The 21,357-nt window shown below is 44.6% G+C and overlaps 1 protein-coding gene across 2 annotated transcripts in view; it reads right to left on the bottom strand.

The window, feature by feature from the left end:
* RAD50 (RAD50 double strand break repair protein) overlaps positions 1–21,357 on the bottom strand; it is a 269,333-nt gene that overhangs the window by 154,250 nt on the left and 93,726 nt on the right. For both annotated transcript variants that reach the window (XM_040344638.1, XM_040344639.1), the window contains exon 13: positions 12,441–12,616. In XM_040344638.1, the coding sequence (XP_040200572.1) occupies positions 12,441–12,616 (176 nt within the window). The remainder of the gene's footprint in view (positions 1–12,440; positions 12,617–21,357) is intronic.

The following is a 21,357-nucleotide window of genomic DNA, read 5'->3' on the forward strand; positions in this document are numbered from 1 at the left end:
TGTGAGCTGGCACCATCTGGTGGTGAGCCGTTGGTATTACAAGTTATAACCACCAGATGTGTAAGCTGGCGCCATCTGGTGGTGGCCGTTGGTATTACAAGTTAAGCATTACAAGTTAAACAGCCATTCTAATGTAATTTTTCACTATTTTCACTGCCATCTTCTTCCCTCTAACTAGAACCCCCAAACATTATATATATTTTTTATCCTAACACCCTAGAGAATAAAATGGCGATCGTTGCAATACTTTCTGTCATGCCATATTTGCGCAGCGGTCTTGCAAGCGCACTTTTTTTGGGAAAAAATTTCACTTTCTTTAATTAAAAAATAAGACAACAGTAAAATTATCCCCATTTTTTTTAATATTATGAAAGATAATGTTACGCCGAGTAAATTGATACCCAACATTTCACGCTTCAAAATTACGTCCGCTCGTGGAATGGCGTCAAACTTTTACCCTTTAAAATCTCCATAGGCGACGTTTAAAAAAATCTACAGGTTGCATGTTTTGAGTTACAGAGGAGGACTAGGGCTAGAATTATTGCTCTCGCTCTACCAATCGCGGCGATACCTCACATGTGTGGTTTGAACACCGTTTACATATGCGGGCGCTGCTCACTTATGTGTTCGCTTCTGCGCGCAAGCTCGTCGCGACGGGGCGCGTTTTCTGGCTCCTAACTTTTTTAGCTGGCTCCTAGATTCCAAGCAAATTTGTCAACCCCTGCCATGGGTGCCTTGGCCGACTGGCTGGCTGAGACAAAGCAGTGACGCTATTGGCTCCTGCTGCTGGCAAACTCAGTTAGCCAATAAGGAGAGAGTCTAAATGAATACACAGAGCTGCAGCTCGGTTTGGGTGCCCCATAGCAAGCTGCTTGCCATTAGGGCACTCATCTGGAGGGAGGGGAAAGGAGCTCCAGCCAGGGACCTGAGAAGAGGAGGATCCGGGCTGCCCTGTGCAAAACAAACTGTACAGAGCAGAGCATGACATTTTTTATAATTTTTTTAAATTGAAATAACAAAACAAGAAAGAGATTTTACAATCACTTTAAAGCAGGGATCAACAAATCCCAGGCGCCAGGTCGCCATGGCGACTAGAAATAGTGTCCTGGCGACTTGGCTTGGAAGGTGGGCAAAAAAAAAAAAAAAAAAATGTTTTATTTATTTTTTGTGGGCTGGCGCCATCTGGTGGTGGCCGTTGGTATTACAAGTTAAGCATTACAAGTTAAACAGCAATTCTAATGTAATTTTTCACTATTTTCACTGCCATCTTCTTCCCTCTAATTAGAACCCCCAAACATTATATATATTTTTTATCCTAACACCCTAGAGAATAAAATAGCGATCGTTGCAATACTTTGTCTCGCCGTATTTGCGCAGCGGTCTTACAAGCGCACTTTTTTGGGAAAAAATTACTGTTTTATTTTTTAATTAAAAAAAGTGTAAAGTTATCCCCATTTTTTTAAATATTATGAAAGATAATGTTACGCAGAGTAAATTCATACCCAACATGTCACGCTTCAAAATTGCGTTTGAACACTGTTTACATATGCGGGCGCTGCTCACGTATGTGTTCGCTTCTGCGCGCAAGCTCGTCGGGACGGGGTGCGTTTTCTGGCTCCTAACTTTTTAAGCTGGCTCCTAGATTCCAAGCAAATTTGTCAACCCCTGGCCTAAGATATGCGGGCATAAGAGCCTTATGCCACGCATATCTTAGGCTGCAGTCGGCGTAACGAGGTTTCTGAATCAGGAGCATTCGTCACGCCGGGGCAAGTAAGCAATTGCGCTGCGTAACTATGGTTACGCAGGTGCAATTGCTCTTTGAATCTGGGCCACTGCTGGCTTTTGTCTTGTAAACAACATTCTGAGCAAGCAGCTATTTTTAGATCTGATTACCCTGAGCCAAGTCCCCCCTCCCCCCCCTCTTTTTCCAACTGCCACCTGCTAACTGACGTTTTTTTTGTTTAACAAATCTTGCATGCCACTTATTACAGGCTGGACTGATGACCTCAGTGCCACCCAGCAAGATGGCAGAGATTTACAATATGAAAAGAAAAGAACCCCACATACAAGTTTAACCCCTTGTTACCCACATATGAATAGTTACCAAAATTTCAAAACAAATATTCCACAAATATACTGCACATATAGCAAGCCATTGTAGGCGGAGAATGTCTTTCCACTTACAATAGGAGTCGTTCTACAAGACACAGATCATTAAACCAATGCCATACATTACAGTGATGGTAAAGCTTGTTCTTTTATTTTTTACCTGCTCTGTGCAATGCTGAGAAAAAAAATATAACAAGCTGCCTCGTGCACACTGGACGTTATAATAACGTTATAAAAACGCCAGTAGCTTTGCAGTGAGTTTTTCAACGTTTTTGCAATAGCATTTTTTTTTACAGCATTTGCATTTTTTAGCGTTTATTTTTTAAGCCAGCGAGGAGCAAGAGAGCCTTGGCTCTTGTGCACATTGCTGGATCATGATCAGGTTTAGGTATGTATTTAGGGGGGCTGCATACAGAAGTACATTTTTTTTAGAAATGCAGCAAGATAAAATGCTCAGCCACTATTTACTTTTAGCCTATGTTTGGTAGATGCTGTTTTATTATACTGCTAAAAATACTTGTTGCTGGCCTCCAATCATGTAATTTTAGTGGGTCAGCATAACTTCCAGGCAACCAGCATTTTTTTTACAAAGGCCAACAACAGTTTTTCCTGTGTCACTGTCATGTCGGGTTTACTTTTTGTCCCCGGCAGTGGAGCTTTGAACTTTTTTCTTCATAATTTTACGTTGTATAAAGAAAAATATATGAAATGTAGGTAAAGATGCTAAATCCAATTCCTCTTTGTTTATTGCAGATGAAGGCGAGATTTACTGCAGACACAGCTCACATGGCAGGCCTGCCACAGTGAGCAGGATTGAAAAGGACGTTCAGACTCCAGAAGAGTGTGTCGCCCACGTTCAGACGCCAGAAGAGTGTGTCGCCCACGTTCAGACGCCAGAAGAGTGTGTCGCCCACGTTCAGACGCCAGAAGAGTGTGTCGCCCACGTTCAGACGCCAGAAGAGTGTGTCGCCCACGTTCAGACGCCAGAAGAGTGTGTCGCCCACGTTCAGACGCCAGAAGAGTGTGTCGCCCACGTTCAGACGCCAGAAGAGTGTGTCGCCCACGTTCAGACGCCAGAAGAGTGTGTCGCCCACGTTCAGACGCCAGAAGAGTGTGTCGCCCACGTTCAGACGCCAGAAGAGTGTGTCGCCCACGTTCAGACGCCAGAAGAGTGTGTCGCCCACGTTCAGACGCCAGAAGAGTGTGTCGCCCACGTTCAGACGCCAGAAGAGTGTGTCGCCAACGTTCAGACTCCAGAAGAGTGTGTCGCCAACGTTCAGACTCCAGAAGAGTGTGTCGCCAACATTCAGACTCCAGAAGAGTGTGTCGCCAACATTCAGACTCCAGAAGAGTGTGTCGCCAACATTCAGACTCCAGAAGAGTGTGTCGCCAACATTCAGACTCCAGAAGAGTGTGTCGCCAACATTCAGACTCCAGAAGAGTGTGTCGCCAACATTCAGACTCCAGAAGAGTGTGTCGCCAACATTCAGACTCCAGAAGAGTGTGTCGCCAACATTCAGACTCCAGAAGAGTGTGTCGCCAACATTCAGACTCCAGAAGAGTGTGTCGCCAACATTCAGACTCCAGAAGAGTGTGTCGCCAACATTCAGACTCCAGAAGAGTGTGTCGCCAACATTCAGACTCCAGAAGAGTGTGTCGCCAACATTCAGACTCCAGAAGAGTGTGTCGCCAACATTCAGACTCCAGAAGAGTGTGTCGCCAACATTCAGACTCCAGAAGAGTGTGTCGCCAACATTCAGACTCCAGAAGAGTGTGTCGCCAACATTCAGACTCCAGAAGAGTGTGTCGCCAACATTCAGACTCCAGAAGAGTGTATCGCCCTAGCTCAGACTTCAGAAGAGCGTGTCGCCCTAGCTCAGACTTCAGAAGCGTGCGTCGCCCTAGCTCAGACTTCAGAAGCGTGTGTCGCCCACATTCAGACTCTAGAAGAGTGTGACGCTCACGTACAGAATCCAGAAGAGTGTGACATTCACATTCAGTCTCCAGAAGAGTGTGACGCTAATGTTGAGACTCCAGCAGAGTATGATGCTTATGTGCAAACTCCAGTAGAGTGTGATGTGCACATTGGGGCTGTACCAGACATTGCGACTCCAACAAAATGCCAGGGGGACCCTGGAAACATCTCCCCCGGTAAAGATAGGAGCAAGGTTACAAGAAAGCATAAGCAGATACTGGTGGTAGGGGATTCAACTATTAGAGGGACAGAGAGGGAAATCTGTCACAAAGACTGTCACCTCCGAACAGTATGTTGTTTACCAGGCGCAACCGAATTTGCTCCTAATGCCGCGTACATACGGTTGACATTCCTACAGAGGCTTTCCCGTGGAAAAGTCTGACCATGTGTACACGGCATAGAAAAGTCCGACCGTGTGTATGTGGCATAGAAAAGTCCGACCATGTGTACGCGGCATAACATTTTTGCCGGAGGATGCCCCCATGCTTCGGCATGTATATTTTAGGCACAGCTTGCGTTAAAAAAAGATTTATTTTTACTGTTTTTTTTATTGGTATTTGCTTTGCAGGTATGGTATGATCTTACTGTTATACTGTAATGTTACTTTGTTTTAATGTTAACCATCATTTGCTTAGCAGATACGCCATTCAGTTGCAGCGCAGATTTATTTAGCGTGACAGCAACAGCGTTTGCTCCCACGATATATAAAGCCACGACTTCAACGCTGTAGGAGGTGATTTCACCACCACAGTTCAAAAAAGAGTATATATGCCGAAGCATGGGGGCATTAGGGGCGGAGGAGCGATTTTGCTCCTAATGCCGCGTACATACGGTTGACATTCCTGCGGAGGCTTTCCCGTGGAAAAGTCTGACCATGTGTACACGGCATAGAAAAGTCCGACCGTGTGTACGCGGCATAACTTTTTTGCGGGAGGATGCCCCCATGCTTCAGTATATATAAATGGTGCATGTATGCCCATCATTAGAAGTGGGTGGATGAAGGGAGGTATTCTAATGGTGGGCATACCCACCGATCAATCCATATGTGGAATTACACCCCAAAATACATTCTGCTGCTTCTCCTGAGTACGGGGATACCACATGATTGGGACTTTTTGGGAGCCTAGCCGCGTACGGGACCCCAAAAACCAATCAGCGCCTTCATGGTTTTCTAAGGGTGTCAATTTTTGATTTCACTCCTCACTACCTATCACAGTTTCGAAGGCCATAAAATGCCAAAATAGCACAACCCCCCCCCCCCCCAAATGACCCCATTTTGGAAAGTAGACACCCCAAGGAAACTGCTGAGAGGCATGTTGAGTCCATTGACATTTTTTTTGTCCAAAGTGATTGAATAATGACAAAAAAAAATTAAAAATTAAAAAAGTTGTCACTAAATGATATATTGCTCACACATGCCATGGTTATATGTGGAGTTGCACCCTAAAATACATTCTGCTGCTTCTCCTGAGTACGGGGATACCACATGTGTGGGACTTTTTGGGAGCCTAGCCGCGTATGAGACCCCGAAAACCAATCACCACCTTCAAGATTTCTAAGGACATAAATGTTTGATTTCACTCACACAAATCTTGAAGGCAGTGCTTGGTTTTCAGGGCCCCGTACGCGGCTAGGCTCCCAAAAAGTCCCACACACGTGGTATCCCCATACTCAGGAGAAGCAGCAGAATGTATTTCGGGGTGTAATTCCACATATGCCCATGGCATGTGTGAGAAATATATCATTTAGTGACAACGTTTTGTAATTTTTTTTTTTTGGTCATTATTCAATGACTTGGGGCAAAAAAAAATAATATTCCATGGACTCAACATGCCTCTCAGCAAATAGCTTGGGGTGTCTTCTTTCCAAAATGAGGTCATTTGGGGGGGTTGTGTGCCATCTTGGCATTTTATGGCCTTCAAAACTGTGATAGGTAGTGAGGAGTGAAATCAAAAATTTATGCCCTTAGAAATCTTGAAGGCGGTGCTTGGTTTTCGGGGTCCCGTACGCGGCTAGGCTCCCAAAAAGTCCCACATTTGTGGTATCCCCGTACTCAGGAGAAGCAGCAGAATGTATTTTGGGGTGCAATTCCACATATAACCATGGCATGTGTGAGCAATATATCATTTAGTGACAACTTTGTGCAAAAAAAATCAGTTTGTCATATTCCCGCAACTTGTGTCAAAATTTAGTTTATTCGATATTTTTTACTTTTTGTTATAAGAAAAATCATTTATTTTCAAAATTTTTGGACTTTTTCCGTTTATATCACAAAAAATAAAAATCGCAGAGGAAATCAAATACCATCAAAAGAAAGCTCTATTTGTGGGAAGAAAAGGACGCAAATTTCGTTTTATTACACCATTGCATGACCGCGCAATTACCAGTTAAAGCAGCGCAGTGCCAAATTGTAAAAACACCTCTGGGCATTAAGCTGCATATTGGTCCGGGGCTTAATCACATACACTATATTACCAAAAGTATTGGGACACCTGCCTTTACACCAGGGGTGCCCAACCTTTTGAAGACCAAGGGCCACTTAAGCGAATTGGTAACTGGTCGCAGGCCACTGGTTGGGCACCCTTGCTGTACACGTACATGAGCTTTAACGGCATCCCAGTCTTAGTCTGTAGGGTTCAATATGGAGTTCGCCCAACCTTTGCAGCTATAACAGCTTCAACTCTTCTTGGAAGGCCGTCCACAAGAAGGCCTTCCCGATCGACACACAGAGCCTACATCTCTCCTATTCCGCCATGTCAGGGTGCCCCCTCTTTTGCCTCAGTGCCATGTCTGGGTGCCCCCCTCTCTTTCCTCAGTGCCATGTCTGGGTGCCCCCCCTCTCTTTCCTCAGTGCCATGTCTGGGTGCCCCCCTCTCTCTTTCCTCAGTGCCATGTCTGGGTGCCCCCCTCTCTTTCCTCAGTGCCATGTCTGGGTGCCCCCCCTCTCTTTCCTCAGTGCCATGTCTTGGTGCCCCCCCTCTCTTTCCTCAGTGCCATGTCTGGGTGCCCCTTCTCTCTCCTTGTGCCTTGTCTGGGTGCCCCCCTCTCTCTCCTTGTGCCTTGTCTGGGTGCCCCCCTCTCTCTCCTCAGTACCAGATCTGGGTGACCCTCTCTCTCTCCACCGTTCCATATCAGGGTGCCCCCTCTCTCTCTCCTCAGTACCATGTCTGGGTGCCCCCCTCTCTCTCCTCGGTACCATACCTGGGTTTCCCCCCCTCTCTCTCTCCTCAGTGCCATGTGTGGATGCCCCCTCTCTCTCTCTTATCAGTACCATGTCTGGGTGTCCCCTCTCTCTCCTCAGTACCATGTCTGGGTGCCCCTCTCTCCACTGTGCCATATCAGGGTGCCCCCTCTCTCCTCAGAGCCACCTCTCTCTCTCCTCAGTATCATGTCTAGGTGCCCCCCCTCTCTCTCTCCCCTCAGTTCCATGTCTGGGTGCCCCCTCTCTCTCTCCTCAATGCCATATCTGGGTGCCCCCCTCTCTCTCTCCTCAGTGCCATAACTGGGTGCCCTCTCTCTTTCCTCGGTGCTATGTCTGGGTGCCCCTCTCTCTCTCCTCAGTACCATATCTGGGTGCCCCCCCCCCCCTCTCTCTCCTCAGTACCATATCCGAGTGCCCCTCTCTTTCTCCTCAGTACCATATCTGGGTGCCCCTCTCTCTCTCCTCAGTACCATATCTGGGTGCCCCTCTCTCTCTCCTCAGTACCATATCTGGGTGCCCCTCTCTCTCTCTCCTCAGTACCATATCTGGGTGCCCCGCTCTCTCCTCAGTACCATATCTGGGTGCCCCTCTCTCTCTGCTCAGTACCATATCTGGGTGCCCCTCTCTCTCTCTCCTCAGTACCATATATGGGTGCCTCTCTCTCTCTCCTCAGTACCATATATGGGTGCCCCTCTCTCTCTCCTCAGTACCATATCTGGGTGACCCTCTCTCTCTGCTCAGTACCATATCTGGGTGCCCCTCTCTCTCTCTCCTCAGTACCATATCTGGGTGCCCCTCTCTCTCTCTCCTCAGTACCATATCTGGGTGCCCCTCTCAGTGCCATGTCTGGGTGCCCTCTCCCTCTCCTCAGTGCCCCTCTATCTCTCTCCTCGTTGCCATGTCTGGGTGCCCCTCTCTCTCTCTCCTTGTCATGTCTGGGTGCCCCCCTCTCTCTCCTCAGTACCATATCTGGGGGCCCCTTCTCTCTCCTCAGTGCCATGTTTTGGTGCCCCCCTCTCTATCTCCTCGTTGCCATGTCTGTGTGTCCCTCTCTCTCTCTCTCTCCTCGTTGCCATGTCTGGGTGCCCCTCAGTGCCATGTCTGGGTGCCCTCTCTCTCTCTCCTCGTGCCATGTCTGGGTGCCCTCTCTCTCTTCTCAGAACCCCTCTCTCTCCTCAGTGACATGTCTGGGTGCCCCTCTCAGTGCCATGTCTGTGTGCCCTCTCTCTCTCCTCAGAGCCCCAATCTCTCTCATCAGTACCATGTCTGGGTGTCCTCCTCTCTCTCTCAGTGCCCTCCCTCTCTCTCCTCAGTGACATATCTGGGTACAGCTCCCTCTCTCTCCTCAGTGACATATCTGGGTACAGCTCCCTCTCTCTCCTCAGTGACATATCTGGGTACACCTTCCTCTCTCTCTCTCCTCAGTGACATATCTGGGTACACCTTCCTCTCTCTCCTCAGTGCCATATCTGGGTACAGCTCCCTCTCTCTCGTCGGTGCCATGTCTGGGTGCCCCTCTCTCTCGTCGGCAGGGCAGGACTTAGGGTGGTGGGGGCGCCCCTGGGCTTGAGTGTTAAAGGGGCCCCCTGGAGCCGAGAATTAGGGGGGATTGAAGATGTTGAGCGGGGGGGGGGATAATAGTTGTTGAGGGGGGGTGCGCATTAAAGTTGTTGAGCGGGGGGGGCGAATGGCGGTGCGCATTAAAGTTGTTGAGCGGGGGGGGGGGTTTCCTCTCACCTGTGCACGGAATGTGTCTTCCTCTTGGGGTTTTTTTTTTTTTTTTTCAGTTGTTGAGCGGGGGGGGGGTGCCATATCTGGGTACAGCTCCCTCTCTCTCCTCAGTGACATATCTGGGTACAGCTCCCTCTCTCTCCTCAGTGACATATCTGGGTACAGCTCCCTCTCTCTCTCCTCAGTGACATATCTGGGTACAGCTCCCTCTCTCTCTCCTCAGTGACATATCTGGGTACAGCTCCCTCTCTCTCCTCAGTGCCATATCTGGGTACAGCTCCCTCTCTCTCGTCTGTGCCATGTCTGGGTGCCCCTCTCTCTCGTCGGCAGGGCTTGGTGGGGGCCCCTGGGCTTGAGTGTTGAAGGGGCCCCCTGGAGCCGAGAATTGGGGGGGATTGAAGATAATGAGCGGGGGGGGGATCATAGTTGTTGAGGGGGGGGTGCGCATTAAAGTTGTTGAGGGGGGGGGGAAGGGGGGTGCGCATTAAAGTTGTTGAGCAGGGGGGGTTCCTCTCACCTGTGCACGGAATGTGTCTTCCTCCTGGGGGGGGGGGGGGGGGGTGCAGTTGTTGAGCGCGGGGGGGGGGGTGCCTCTAACCTGTGCCGACAGCCGGAGCCACAGACTGTCATTAGTCCGGCTGTCGGCTTTCTTCCTTTCAGCAGCCACAGTCCTCCACACACCGCTCCGGTTCCTCCTGCTTCCGTGCTGCCTCCTCTTGCAGTGCGGGAAAATTAACCCTTTCGCGGGATTGCGGGAAGAAGCTGTCTGTGCAGGAAAGTCCTGCAGAATCCGTGCGTGTTGGGAGGTATGCGCAGGGCCGCCATCAGGAATTTTGGGGCCCCTTACACAGCTTAAGGCATGGGCCCCCTGGAACAGAGAACCAGGGGGGGTGCTGCCACCTGAAATTGAGAAGCGGGGGGGCCTTTACAAAAAAAAGAAGAAATAAAGAAATATATATAAAGGGGGGTAGCCATCCGGGGCCCTGGGGACCTCTGGGCCCTTTAATAAAAATAAAAAATAAACCTCTGGGCCCTTTAATAAAAAAATACATAAAAAAAGGGAGGTTGCCATCCGGGGCCCTGGGAACCTCTGGGCCTTTTAATAAAAAAATAAAATAAAATAAACATTTATAAAAAAAAAAAAAAGGGGGGGTTGCCACATGGGGCCCTGGGGACCTCTGAGCCCTTTAATAATAATAATAATATTATATATATATATATATATATATATATATATATATATATATATATATATATATATATATATATATATATATATATATATATATATATATATATATATAAATAAAAAACGTTTTTTTATATAACAAATAAATAAAAAACTTTTTTTTTATATAAAAAATAAATAAAAAAACGGTGGGTTGCCGTCCGGGGCCCTGGGGACATCCGGACCCCTAAAAATTTTTTTTTTTTTTTAAAGGGGGCCCCCTATTGGGCGGGGCCCATGGGCTTGAGCCCAGTCAAGCCCAATGGCAAGTCCGACCCTGATCATCATTAGTCATTTAGGTCAACATTGGATCATTCAGAGATCCTCCCTGAACTTCTGGAGAGAGTTTGCTGCACTGAAAGTAAAGGGGCAGAATAATTTTGCACGCCCAATTTTTCAGTTTTTTATTTGTTAAAAAAGTTTGAAATATCCAATAAATTTCGTTCTTCACTTCATGATTGTGTCCCACTTGTTGATTCTTCAAAAAAAATTACAGTTTTATATCTTTATGTTTGAAGCCTGAAATGTGGCAAAAGGTCGCAAAGTTCAAGGGGGCCGAATACTTTCGCAAGGCACTGTACATGCTGTCAATGTACAATATGGGAAGAAAATGTTTCACTGTGATATTTCAAACTTTTCTAACTCTACACTATATGCAGTAGAAAAAAAAATGTGTACGCCTACAGAAGGCTTTCAGGGCCTTCTTTTAATAGGCTGTCACTTTCTATAGTTATAGCTTTATGCATAGCCCTTGTCAACACTGACTCAGGATAACCCTGCTGGAGAAATTGCCTATACATCAATGTGGATTCCTTTTCAAAATCCTTCTCATTTGCAACATATCCTCCAAAGTCTCAAAAGTTGTCCTAGGTTAATGGTCCTTATAGTGTGCCTCGCATGGCTTGAATCTTAGATCTGAATTTTAGATCCCTGCTGTTGTCATTAAAGGTATGTAAAAAAAAAAAAGAAAGAAAGCAAGAAGAATGGCTTTGAAAACTTCTACACAACTTAAACTGGAACTTTAGTCAGAAAACCAAGTCCTGCTAGATCACTTTTAAAGCTGGCTCCTTTTGCAGCTATAGATATGTAAAAAAATATTAAAAATAAGTGCATACAGTATACGGTTTAAAATCCAGTAATGCACCGTCTCGCCCTGCACATGCTCAGTTTCTCTTTATTTTTAGGCACTGCCAAGTTTGTAGAGGGAGATCTGCTGACAGCCTTAAAGTAGAATTAAACCCTCCTATCCTTTACAGCCAAGGAAGTTGCTTCTGTTTGATCTGCAACCGTTGTGGTGCTGAACATGTGATTAGTTATGACACCAGAATTCATAGTTCGACAGTTTGGTTGAGGAAACAAACAAGCGTGACATGAAGCAATGCCGGCATTCCAGGAATGTACGGATTTTTGAAACCGTTAAATCGATGGGTTTCATTCTGCTTTATGATTAACTGCTGCTGTAGCAGCAGTAAATCATAAAGCAGAATGAAACCCATAGTTTTTAACGGTTTTAAAAATCTGTACATTCCTGGAATGCTGGCATTGCTGTCACATTTGCTTGTGTCCTCAACCAAACTGTCGAACTATCAAATGGCTCTGGGCTTCAGAAAATGTCAGCCTCCAGCAAGAAGAAACAGGAGCAATGAACAGTACAAACTCATTTTGATAGTCAATTATGTGTAATGTATGTCCCTTGATAAAGAACATTATTTTTTTATCAAGTTGTTATGGGTAAAGTTCCACTTTAAAAAACAGTAGCAAAAAGCTGGCATCCCATGGAGTGTACAGGGTTAAATGAAGGTGCATTGGGGGTATTCCCAGCAAAGCTGTTGCCAGCGTCCAATTACTTGAAGGTAGCCACAAATACTTTTTGTCCTGTACTGTAAATAAAAAATTTAATTTCAAAAGTGATTAAAAATGAAACAAGCTTTTTTTTTTTTTTACATTTTTGTTCATTTGACATCTTATATAAACAAGAGCAATGCATTATTTAAAACATAATACCCAATAAAATATCTTTCAGCCCTGTAAACAGTATTCAGGTTGCCAAATTAGTCACAAATGTATTGACAATGTAACCATTGTATATTAAAGCTGCTAAATTAGGTCCTGTCACCCAAGCTTTAATGACCACTGCTAGTTTTGGATCACAACAAATTTAGCAGTAATATGGATATGAACATAATGTGTCTTACCTCGTTGTTTAGAAGACTTTTCTATGTCATCAAGCAGGCGTGTTACATCACTGTCAAAGTCTTGGCTACCGCAAACATTAAAGAGTTTTTCTTCATAAGATCCACATTGTTGTTCTTTTTTTCGTAGCTCATTGCTCATGTGACTTTTATTCTGCTCAGCTGACACTAGCTCTTTGCTACACATAGCAAAATAAAAGAGACAACATGGTTACCTGACTTTTTCAGGCCTGTACTTGGGAGATGCACATATATTCTTACTTTTGTTGCTGATATTTTATAAGAAAAAGTGATATTTGTATTAGTTTATTGTGCACTAAAAAGAGCTTTTTGCATTATTACAGGTTACAAACATCATGTGAAGTAGGTAAAATTGTTAATAGTAAATGGAAAACTTTACCTTCCTTCATTCCGCTTTTTCCTATTGGCTGGATTAATGTTTTCTATTGGCTAAACCTCAACTAACAGACTATAACCCTGTTGCCTGTGGTCAACATATTGCCTTCAATAAAGATGGAAAATCACCACTGTATTCCAGGTAAGATGGGGTTCACCGCTCCAGGGAAGTCCCGAGTGCAATCATGGATAGGTCCAGGTGAATATGGGTGCTGGCAATGCACTAGGCAATGAAAAGTGGCAAAAGACGGATGGACGGCCGCACACCAAAGAACTCTTGAGTTGTCTTTATTAAAACGCGTTGGCTGTATATGATTCTTGCTGTGTATTTGTGGTGTCTGCCTATGTTTCTTCAATAAAGACAACTCAAGAGTTCTTTGGTGTGCGGCCGTCCATCTGTCTTTTGCCTGTATGCCAGGTAGTTGGCAAATCAAACTTTTGATTGTGAATTTTTACACAGTTTTTATACCGGATATCTAGGGATTTCTAGGGGGCAGCTGCATTACAGATGGAGCAGCCTCTATGCACAGGTATTGTTAGAGGAAATAGCAATGGGAATGCCATGGGTCATGTTAATCAATCTTTAATTATAGCAAAACTAAAGCTGCAGTGTGTCCACAAAGCATTTGCAACAATCAAACATACGCTGCCTACTTGCACATTATAGCTGATATACCTCTTGGTTTGGATTCCTCCAGTGATGCATGGTCCGCACCACCCCCCCCCCCCTCTTGTTCTTCTGCCCACCACTGCTGCCATCTTTTCCTGGTCTCTTTCTATAACAGAGTGTTTTTTTCTTCAGCCATTGGGAGGCCACTGATAATGCAACTCTGGAGTTAGCCAGGAGCATACACTGCCCTGTGCAGTCTCCCCAGAAGTGTACACAAAGTAAACCTTTGTACGTCTCTTCTGACAAAAAAAAACCCCTTTACTATCTGCTAGCAAACTCTTCTATTTAAAAAGAAATACCTACTAACTAATATTCTATAAGGAAAAGTGCATGAATCCCTTTTACCCCTCCTATCTGTGGAGGGAGAAGGTGGGTTAGGTAAGGTCAGCGTAAAGGGCAAATGATTAGTAATTTTTGTTTTAAAGCGGTTGGAAACCTCCATTTTCAATTTGTAAAGTAAATATCTCCTAAACGTGCGCTGTAAAGAAGCGGCCCTTTGTGCCATTTCTTCACTAACGAGTGCCATGACTGCCGACTCCTGCGGTGCATACTAGCACATAATGCTTTTACGTTGCAGAAAACAAAAGAAGTTAAACCCATCAGGGTTTATTTCCTCTTTAACTTGCACTTATCTTTAACCGCTTGAGGACCAGCCGCCGTCATACGGGTGCAGGTTGGCATGGCTGCACGAATCGCCATAGGTGTACATCGGCTGCTTTAAGAGCAATAGCAGGTGCGACGCCGGAGCCAATGCGTGTGACAGCCGGCGGCCACATGCGATTGCTGCACAGAGAGCCAGAACGGGGATCTTTCAATGTAAACAAACAGATACCCATGTTCTGACAGGGGAGGGGGAGAGGGAGAGAGAGGTCTGTTGTTCTTAGTGATTAGGAACAGCAATCTCTCTAATCCCAGTCAGTACACTCCTCCCCACAGTTAGAAACACCTTCCTAGGGATCACTTAACCCCTTGATCGCAGCCTAGTGTAAACCCCTTACCTGGCAGTGTAATTTATACAGTAATCAGTAGCTATTTTTAACACTGAAAGAAAGTTACCGTTGTTCCAGGTGGATTGTGTTAGGATGATCAGTATGGTCTCAGGAGATCAAGGGTGCTGGCAATGCACAAGGCAACAAATGGAAAAAGAAAATATGGACAGCCGCACTCCAAAAAAAACCTTGATGGTTGTCTTTATTTAAAAAAGGAAAAATGCACTACAAGTCACAGCACACACAACGGGAGTAAAACAGCTGATGCGTTTTGCACTAAAAATTTGTGCTCAATCATAGATATTACACCGATCGCCATATAAATGTCACTGGTCCCAAAAAAAAAAAAAAAGTGTCAAAAGTGTCTGATCTGTCCGCCGCAATGTCACAGTTCCGAAAAAAAACGCTAATCACCGCCATTACCAGTAAAAAAAAAATATATATAATAAAAAATTCCAAATATATACCCTATTTTGTAGAAGCTATAATTTTTGCGCAAACCACTCAATATACACTTATGTATTCTTTTTGGTAAAAAAAAATGCAATATTGGCCTAAACTGATACAGAAATTCGTTTTTATTATTTTGGGAATATTGTAGCAAAAAGCAAAAAATATATACGGTATATATTTTTTTCCTAATTGTCAGTCTTTTTTAGTTTATAGCCCGAAAAATTAAATCCGCAGAGGTGATCAACTACCACCAAAAGAAAGATATTTGTGTACGTCACATGATGCCTGGTCAGAAGGTCGGTAAGTCCTTCCAGGGCTGAAGTGGTTAAAAAGGTTAGCGTAAAAAAGAAAAAAAAAAAGTGGCTATACTTGCTTTCTCTGTGCACATACAGCGACCCAAACCGTCTCTTCTGGGGTCCCCCACCAGCAGTCTCTGCTTCGCCTTATCTTCATGTGCCACCAGAAGAAACAGGACATTACAGGCACCAAAATAAGTGTTTGGTCGCAAAACCACCTTCTCCTTATAAAACACCAAAATGGGCTCCCCACAAGGCTGAGCAGCTAGCTCTGAACCCCATCTGGCTGAGGTAATAGCCACTAGGAAAGCAACCTCACAGGTAAGTCACCAAAGAAATTTCCAGGATCGGTTGGAAAGGCAGCTCCTGGAGGAACACAAATATGAAGGAAAGGTCCCACAGCATTACTTCCAAAGATGTACAGTGATGTGAGCAACCCCTTAAACAAAAAAGACTCAATGAGTCACAGTCTAAGGGCCCCTTGAACAAAATGGCCAAGGCTGAAAGCTGACCTTTCAGGATACTCGAGGACAATTTCTGATCCAGACACGCTGTAGGAAGGCAAGCAAATGACCTATAAAATAAAAAGAGAATGGAGGTTCCTCCAAATCCAATGATATACCTAATGGGAAGTAGCCTTTCTTGCTCTAAGAAGCATAGAAATGATCGATTCCGAGACACCCTTCCCCCTTTGGGGCTTGGAACTTAACAGCCATGTTGTTATAGCCATTGACCATGAAGTAGGTTGTTAGATGGGACCTTGTGACAGAAGACCACACCTAGAGCCCACTAGCGATGACAGATCTCCATAAAAAAAACTCTGCATGTAGTTACCACTTCTACCATGTCAATTTCTGTTGTCTTAGAAAATCTGCCTCCCAGTGCTCCACCCCTAGAATTTGTACAGCAGATATGGCTGGAACATTGATCTCCACCCAATTCAGGATGAGATCTGCCTGCTTTTGAGCTGTGTGACTCCCTGTGCCACCTTATTTTTTTACATGGATCACAGATGTGACATTTTCAAACTGCCTCTTGACCAGAAGACCCCTAAGAGAGGTTGTCCACTGCAGAATGGAGAGAAAAGTCATTCTAAATGCCAAAATAGTTATTGGAAGCTAAAACTCCAATGCACTCAAGTCCCTTGCGCTTTGGCTGACCCTAACACTCCACCCCATCTGAACAGCTGGCATTTGAGTAGAGTACAATTTAGTTATGGGGTAGAAAGAACCTGCCAAGCTCCAGCGACAGGCTAGAAAGCCACTAAAATCAGAATTTCTATGGATGACAAGCCATAAGATTACTCTAGGGACTCTTGTTCCAGTCTGACAAAATGTTGTACTCCAGGGGACTGGAAAGACAATGAGCATAAGTGACTGCTTCACACAAAGTCAACATCAAGTCCAAGACCCACATAGAGGCCCTTCTTGAGGGGTTAGCAGTGGTCCGAAGGTTCCAAGCTTGCACCTAAAGTGTGACAATTTTCTCCTGAGGCAGGAACACCTTTCTTTGGGCAGGACCAACCCCAAGATTTCTGTAGATTAAAATTCCAACCAAACCTCTGCAGGATCTTTATTGTTCATTGGAGATTCTCCCTTAGGGCAAGGGGCAACTTTTTCTGCAGAAGCAGGTCATCCAAGTATCTTAAGATGTGTATCCCCTTGGCAAGGAGGCCAAAACCTTTATAAAGACTCAAAGGGCTGTGGCCAACCCAAAGGAAAAAGCAACAAAAATAAAAACGATTGTCCTCTACTACAAAAGGCAGATAACTCTGGAGTAGAGGTAATATCAGGATGTAAAAGTACAAATTATTGATATTGATCAAGGCCATCAATTCCCTTGGCTGAAGAGCTGCTATTTCATGAATTCTAGCGGGGGCTTTGACTTTCAGAATAAGTAAGGGGTCCAGAATGTATCCATCTCCCAGTTCGGCTCTCTTCCTTTGGAACCTGTATTACAACTCCTTGAGCCTTTTTCTGTGCCAGGGGCCCCATGTTACTTTTTATACCTGCCAATTTCTTGAAGTAAACATCCAAAGACTCAAAGAAATGTTCACTTTCAAATGGCATCCTTTCCAATTTTTTGTTACAGGCAGGTTCAGCTGACCAGCACTTTCGCATCTGTGCCATCTTTCGCATCTGTACAGAAAGAAACGTAATTCAAACTGATGGAGCACATCACTCATCCTGTCCATGTAATAGTTGTAAGACTACCAGAAACAGGTCCAGTTGATGTTGGAAGGAGGTGCTGTTCCTAATGCCACTAGGGTTCCTGGCCACCTGCCTGGACCAGACCCTGAACACCTAAAGTACCTATCCACAGGGTCCCTGAAAGCAGCCACACCCTTGACCAAGACAGAGTCTTGAGGCAAGAAATAGCCAGATCAACCTCAAGAACCCATTTTTTGAGAACTGCTCATAAATGAAATAATGTTGTGCAAAGTGCTTAAAGTGGTTGTAAACCCCACTTTTTGACTTTTACCTACAGGTAAGCCTATAATAAGGCTTACCTGTAGGTATAAAGAATATCTCCTAAACCTGTACATTTTAGGAGATATTGCCCTCGCAATGCGCCGCTGATTGCAGCGACGCATGCGCAGGCGGGATCCTCGGCTAATGAAATCTCCCGCGCGCATGTGCGGGAGTGACGACATTGCCGCTCCAGCCAATCACAGCGCTGGAGCGGCGATACCCGGAAGACACGCCGGAGCAAGATGACATCTCACTCGGCGTGGACCAGGCAAGTTCCCTACACCTCGTTTTAAGGTAAGTATTTCATAATGAGCTAGTATGCGGTGCATACTAGCTCATTATGGCTTTTACTTTTCAGGTGTAAAAAAAAAAAAAAAATGCGGGTTTACAACCGCTTTAAGAGTCAGAAGGGCGTGAGGAAACAGGGGGATTGTGAGCTCTTGCTTTAAAGGGTCACTAAAGGAAAACATTTTTTTTGCTGAAATGACTGTTTACAGGGTATAGAGACATAATAGTTAATTGATTCCTTTTAAAAATGATTAAAAATAGATAAAAAACAATCATATAATGTACCTACAGTTTAGTTTTTGCTGTTGTTTCCTGGTTCTCTTATGTACAGAGCCAGAGAGCCAATAGAGGGCGGCGATGCTTTGTCTAAAACCCCTCAGCACCAATCCAGTTTCGTTTTACAACCAGTAATCACACCTCCTTGATTAGTCACCACAGTGAGAAATCTCCCAGTACGGTGGTGATCAGGAAACAGACAACCAGGAAGTGTCCAGAACAGGAATTACAGCAACATCAGAGCAAAAACGAACAATGAGGACATGAAACCAGGACTGCAGTAAGGTAAAGGAAGCTATTTAGCTAAAAAAAATAAAATAATTTAGTGACCCTTTAAAGGATGATCTCATGAAAATGTTTGCCTCCTAAAGGAAGACATTTGGGTAGAGAATTCTTCTTTGCTCATACAAAAAAAATGCAATGTCCCACATGCCACTGTCCCTAATTAACCTCTGCCCGGTGTTAGTGTGCTCCATTGCAGCTGGTCCCCACATGGGGTACTCACTACCACCAGTATTGCTACCAGTATCCCTTTAGGCGACAGGTCCTTCACAGTGATCTGTCCCCTAAAGGTATAACCCAATTTAGTCGATGATTGCCCTGTACAAGTTTTTTTGGCAGTGGAGAGCCAGTAGGTAGCCGCCTACCTCACGTGTGTCCTGCTGCAATTCCCTCTGCCAGGAAACTGCACCCAAACATGCACAGTTTCGTAAAATATGGAATCCATGCCTGTGAAAGATCGAAAGGGTGCCTGTGCACGTGCTGTGGGTAAGTAGGAGTACCAAGATGGTACCTACCCATGCGCCCTTAACCAGAACGGAAGCTCAATATAGCGGTCGCACATTTACAACATTCTGAGGACCAACCGTGCTGAATGGGACCAATTAATCCTGAGCACTGAGCAGTGAAATGGGGCATTCTTAAAGGGCCAAAAACTCCAATCTGCCCCCTCCTATCCCCAGTCTTCTTATAGTCAGGTTCAATGTGTCACCAACGCCCAACCTACACTGCTCTGGGTGGTAACCATGGGAACAAATAGTTGTATAATTTCGATCACTTCAGTCATTTCCCTGGGGACCTCGGCCTTGGACCTGTAGAACATCTGTCAGCAATGCACACATTGTATTAGGTATGTAGGAGTGTTATCTGTTTGTTGGGTATTAGTAGTAAAACAAACTTGCCTTTATTAAAAAAGAAAGAAAAAACTACTCACAAATAAAGTTCAATATCTAATCCAGTGCACGGTAGTATTGCCTTTTTAAGATCGAAAACACATTGCCCTTTAGGAAAAGACATTGGTAAAAGCATTTGCATAGATGGTCTACCTCCTGCTTTCTGACATGTTTCGTCATGTGATCAGTGACTTTCTCATAGGATAAAATATGATGTAATCACTCATCACGGGACGAAACATGTCAGGAAGCAGGTAGTAGGCAATCTATGCATAAGTTTATACCTATGACTTTTCTGAAAAGGGCGATGTGTTTTAGATCTTAAAAAGGCAATACTATCTTGTAAACTGGGATTGGATAGTGCACTTTATTTGCGAGTACTTTTTCTTCATTTTTTTAATAAAGCCAAGTTTGTTTTAATACTACACAATGAGAGATATATTACTTTTTTGGTGAATTGGCTGGAGTACGGACGGAGTGCCAGAACGGTATGCAGGCAAATTTCTGGATGCATTGAAGGATTGTTGGAGGATTGTGAGCCAGGTACCCTTGTGGAGGTCAGACAGAGGTAAGAGGCTCTATTGGGAGGTCGTGAATCGCACTGGTAGAACAAACTTTTTTTGGAATATGCATGGCAAGCACGCATGTAAATGCTTGCATGTGGAATTACAAAACAGACAAGTCAATTCTAAAGTAGATGGAGGACTGTGTTTTCAAGGATTTAAGTTTCATAGCGATTATTTATACTGTATATAATAAATCTAGTGATTATTCACATTTTATGTATTGTTAATGGTGTTTGTTGCGCACACAGGAGATTTTGAAGAATATTGTATTTATGCAATTTGGCACAGCAGGATCAAATTATTAGTATTTAACCACTTCATTACTGGGCACCTAAACCCCCTTCGTGCCCAGACCAATTTTCAGCTTTCAGCGCTGACGCATTTTGAATGACAATTGCGCGGTCATACAACGCTGTACCCAAATTATATTTTTATAATTTTTTTCCCACAAATAGAGATTTTTTTTGGTGGTATTTGATCATCTCTGCAATTTTTATTTTTTGCGCTATAAACAATATTATAATAATAATATCCCAATTTTTATTTATTTTTTTAAATATTTTTTTCCTCGGTTTAGGCCGATACGTATTCTTCTACATATTTTTGTTAAAAAAAAGATCGCAATAAGCGTATATTGATTGGTTTGCGCAAAAGATATAGCGCCTTCAAAATAGGGGATAGATTTATGATTTAATTTTTACTAGTAATGGCGGCGATCTGCGATTTTTTTTTTGTCAGGCCTGCGATATTGCGACGGACATATCGGACACTTTTGACACAATTTTGGGACCATTCACATTTATACAGCGATCAGTGCTATAAAAATGCACTAATTACTGTATAAATGTGACTGGCAGGGAAGGGGTTAACACTAGGGGGTGAGGAAGGGGTTAAATGTGTATCCTGGGTGTGTTCTGTGTGTGGAGGGGGACTGACTGGGGGAGGTTACCGATGCTGTGTCCCTATGTACAAGGGACGCAGATCGGTCTCCTCTCTCCCCGACAGGACGTGGAGCTCTGTGTTTACAACACAGAGCTCCACGTCCCTGCTGTCAGCGCCGATCGCGGGTACCCGGTGGACATCGTGGCCGCCAGGCACACCCATCGGCTTCTCAGCGATGCACCGGGCACAGTGTTTACCCGATGCGCGCCCCCCAGCGGTGCGCGCGGGTAATGCACATAAAAGGACGTCCAGGGATGTCCACCTAGCACTTGAGACCCTCGCTGTGGACGTCTTTCGTCTATAGCGCGGCTCTCAATTGGTTAATTGTTGCTTTGTACTTTGGAGGTTTATATACAATATTAAATTTAGCATACCAAAAAGGGAGAAAATAAGAGAAGCTT

This window comes from Rana temporaria, chromosome 3 (assembly GCF_905171775.1).
Source record: "Rana temporaria chromosome 3, aRanTem1.1, whole genome shotgun sequence".
NCBI lineage: Eukaryota > Metazoa > Chordata > Amphibia > Anura > Ranidae > Rana > Rana temporaria.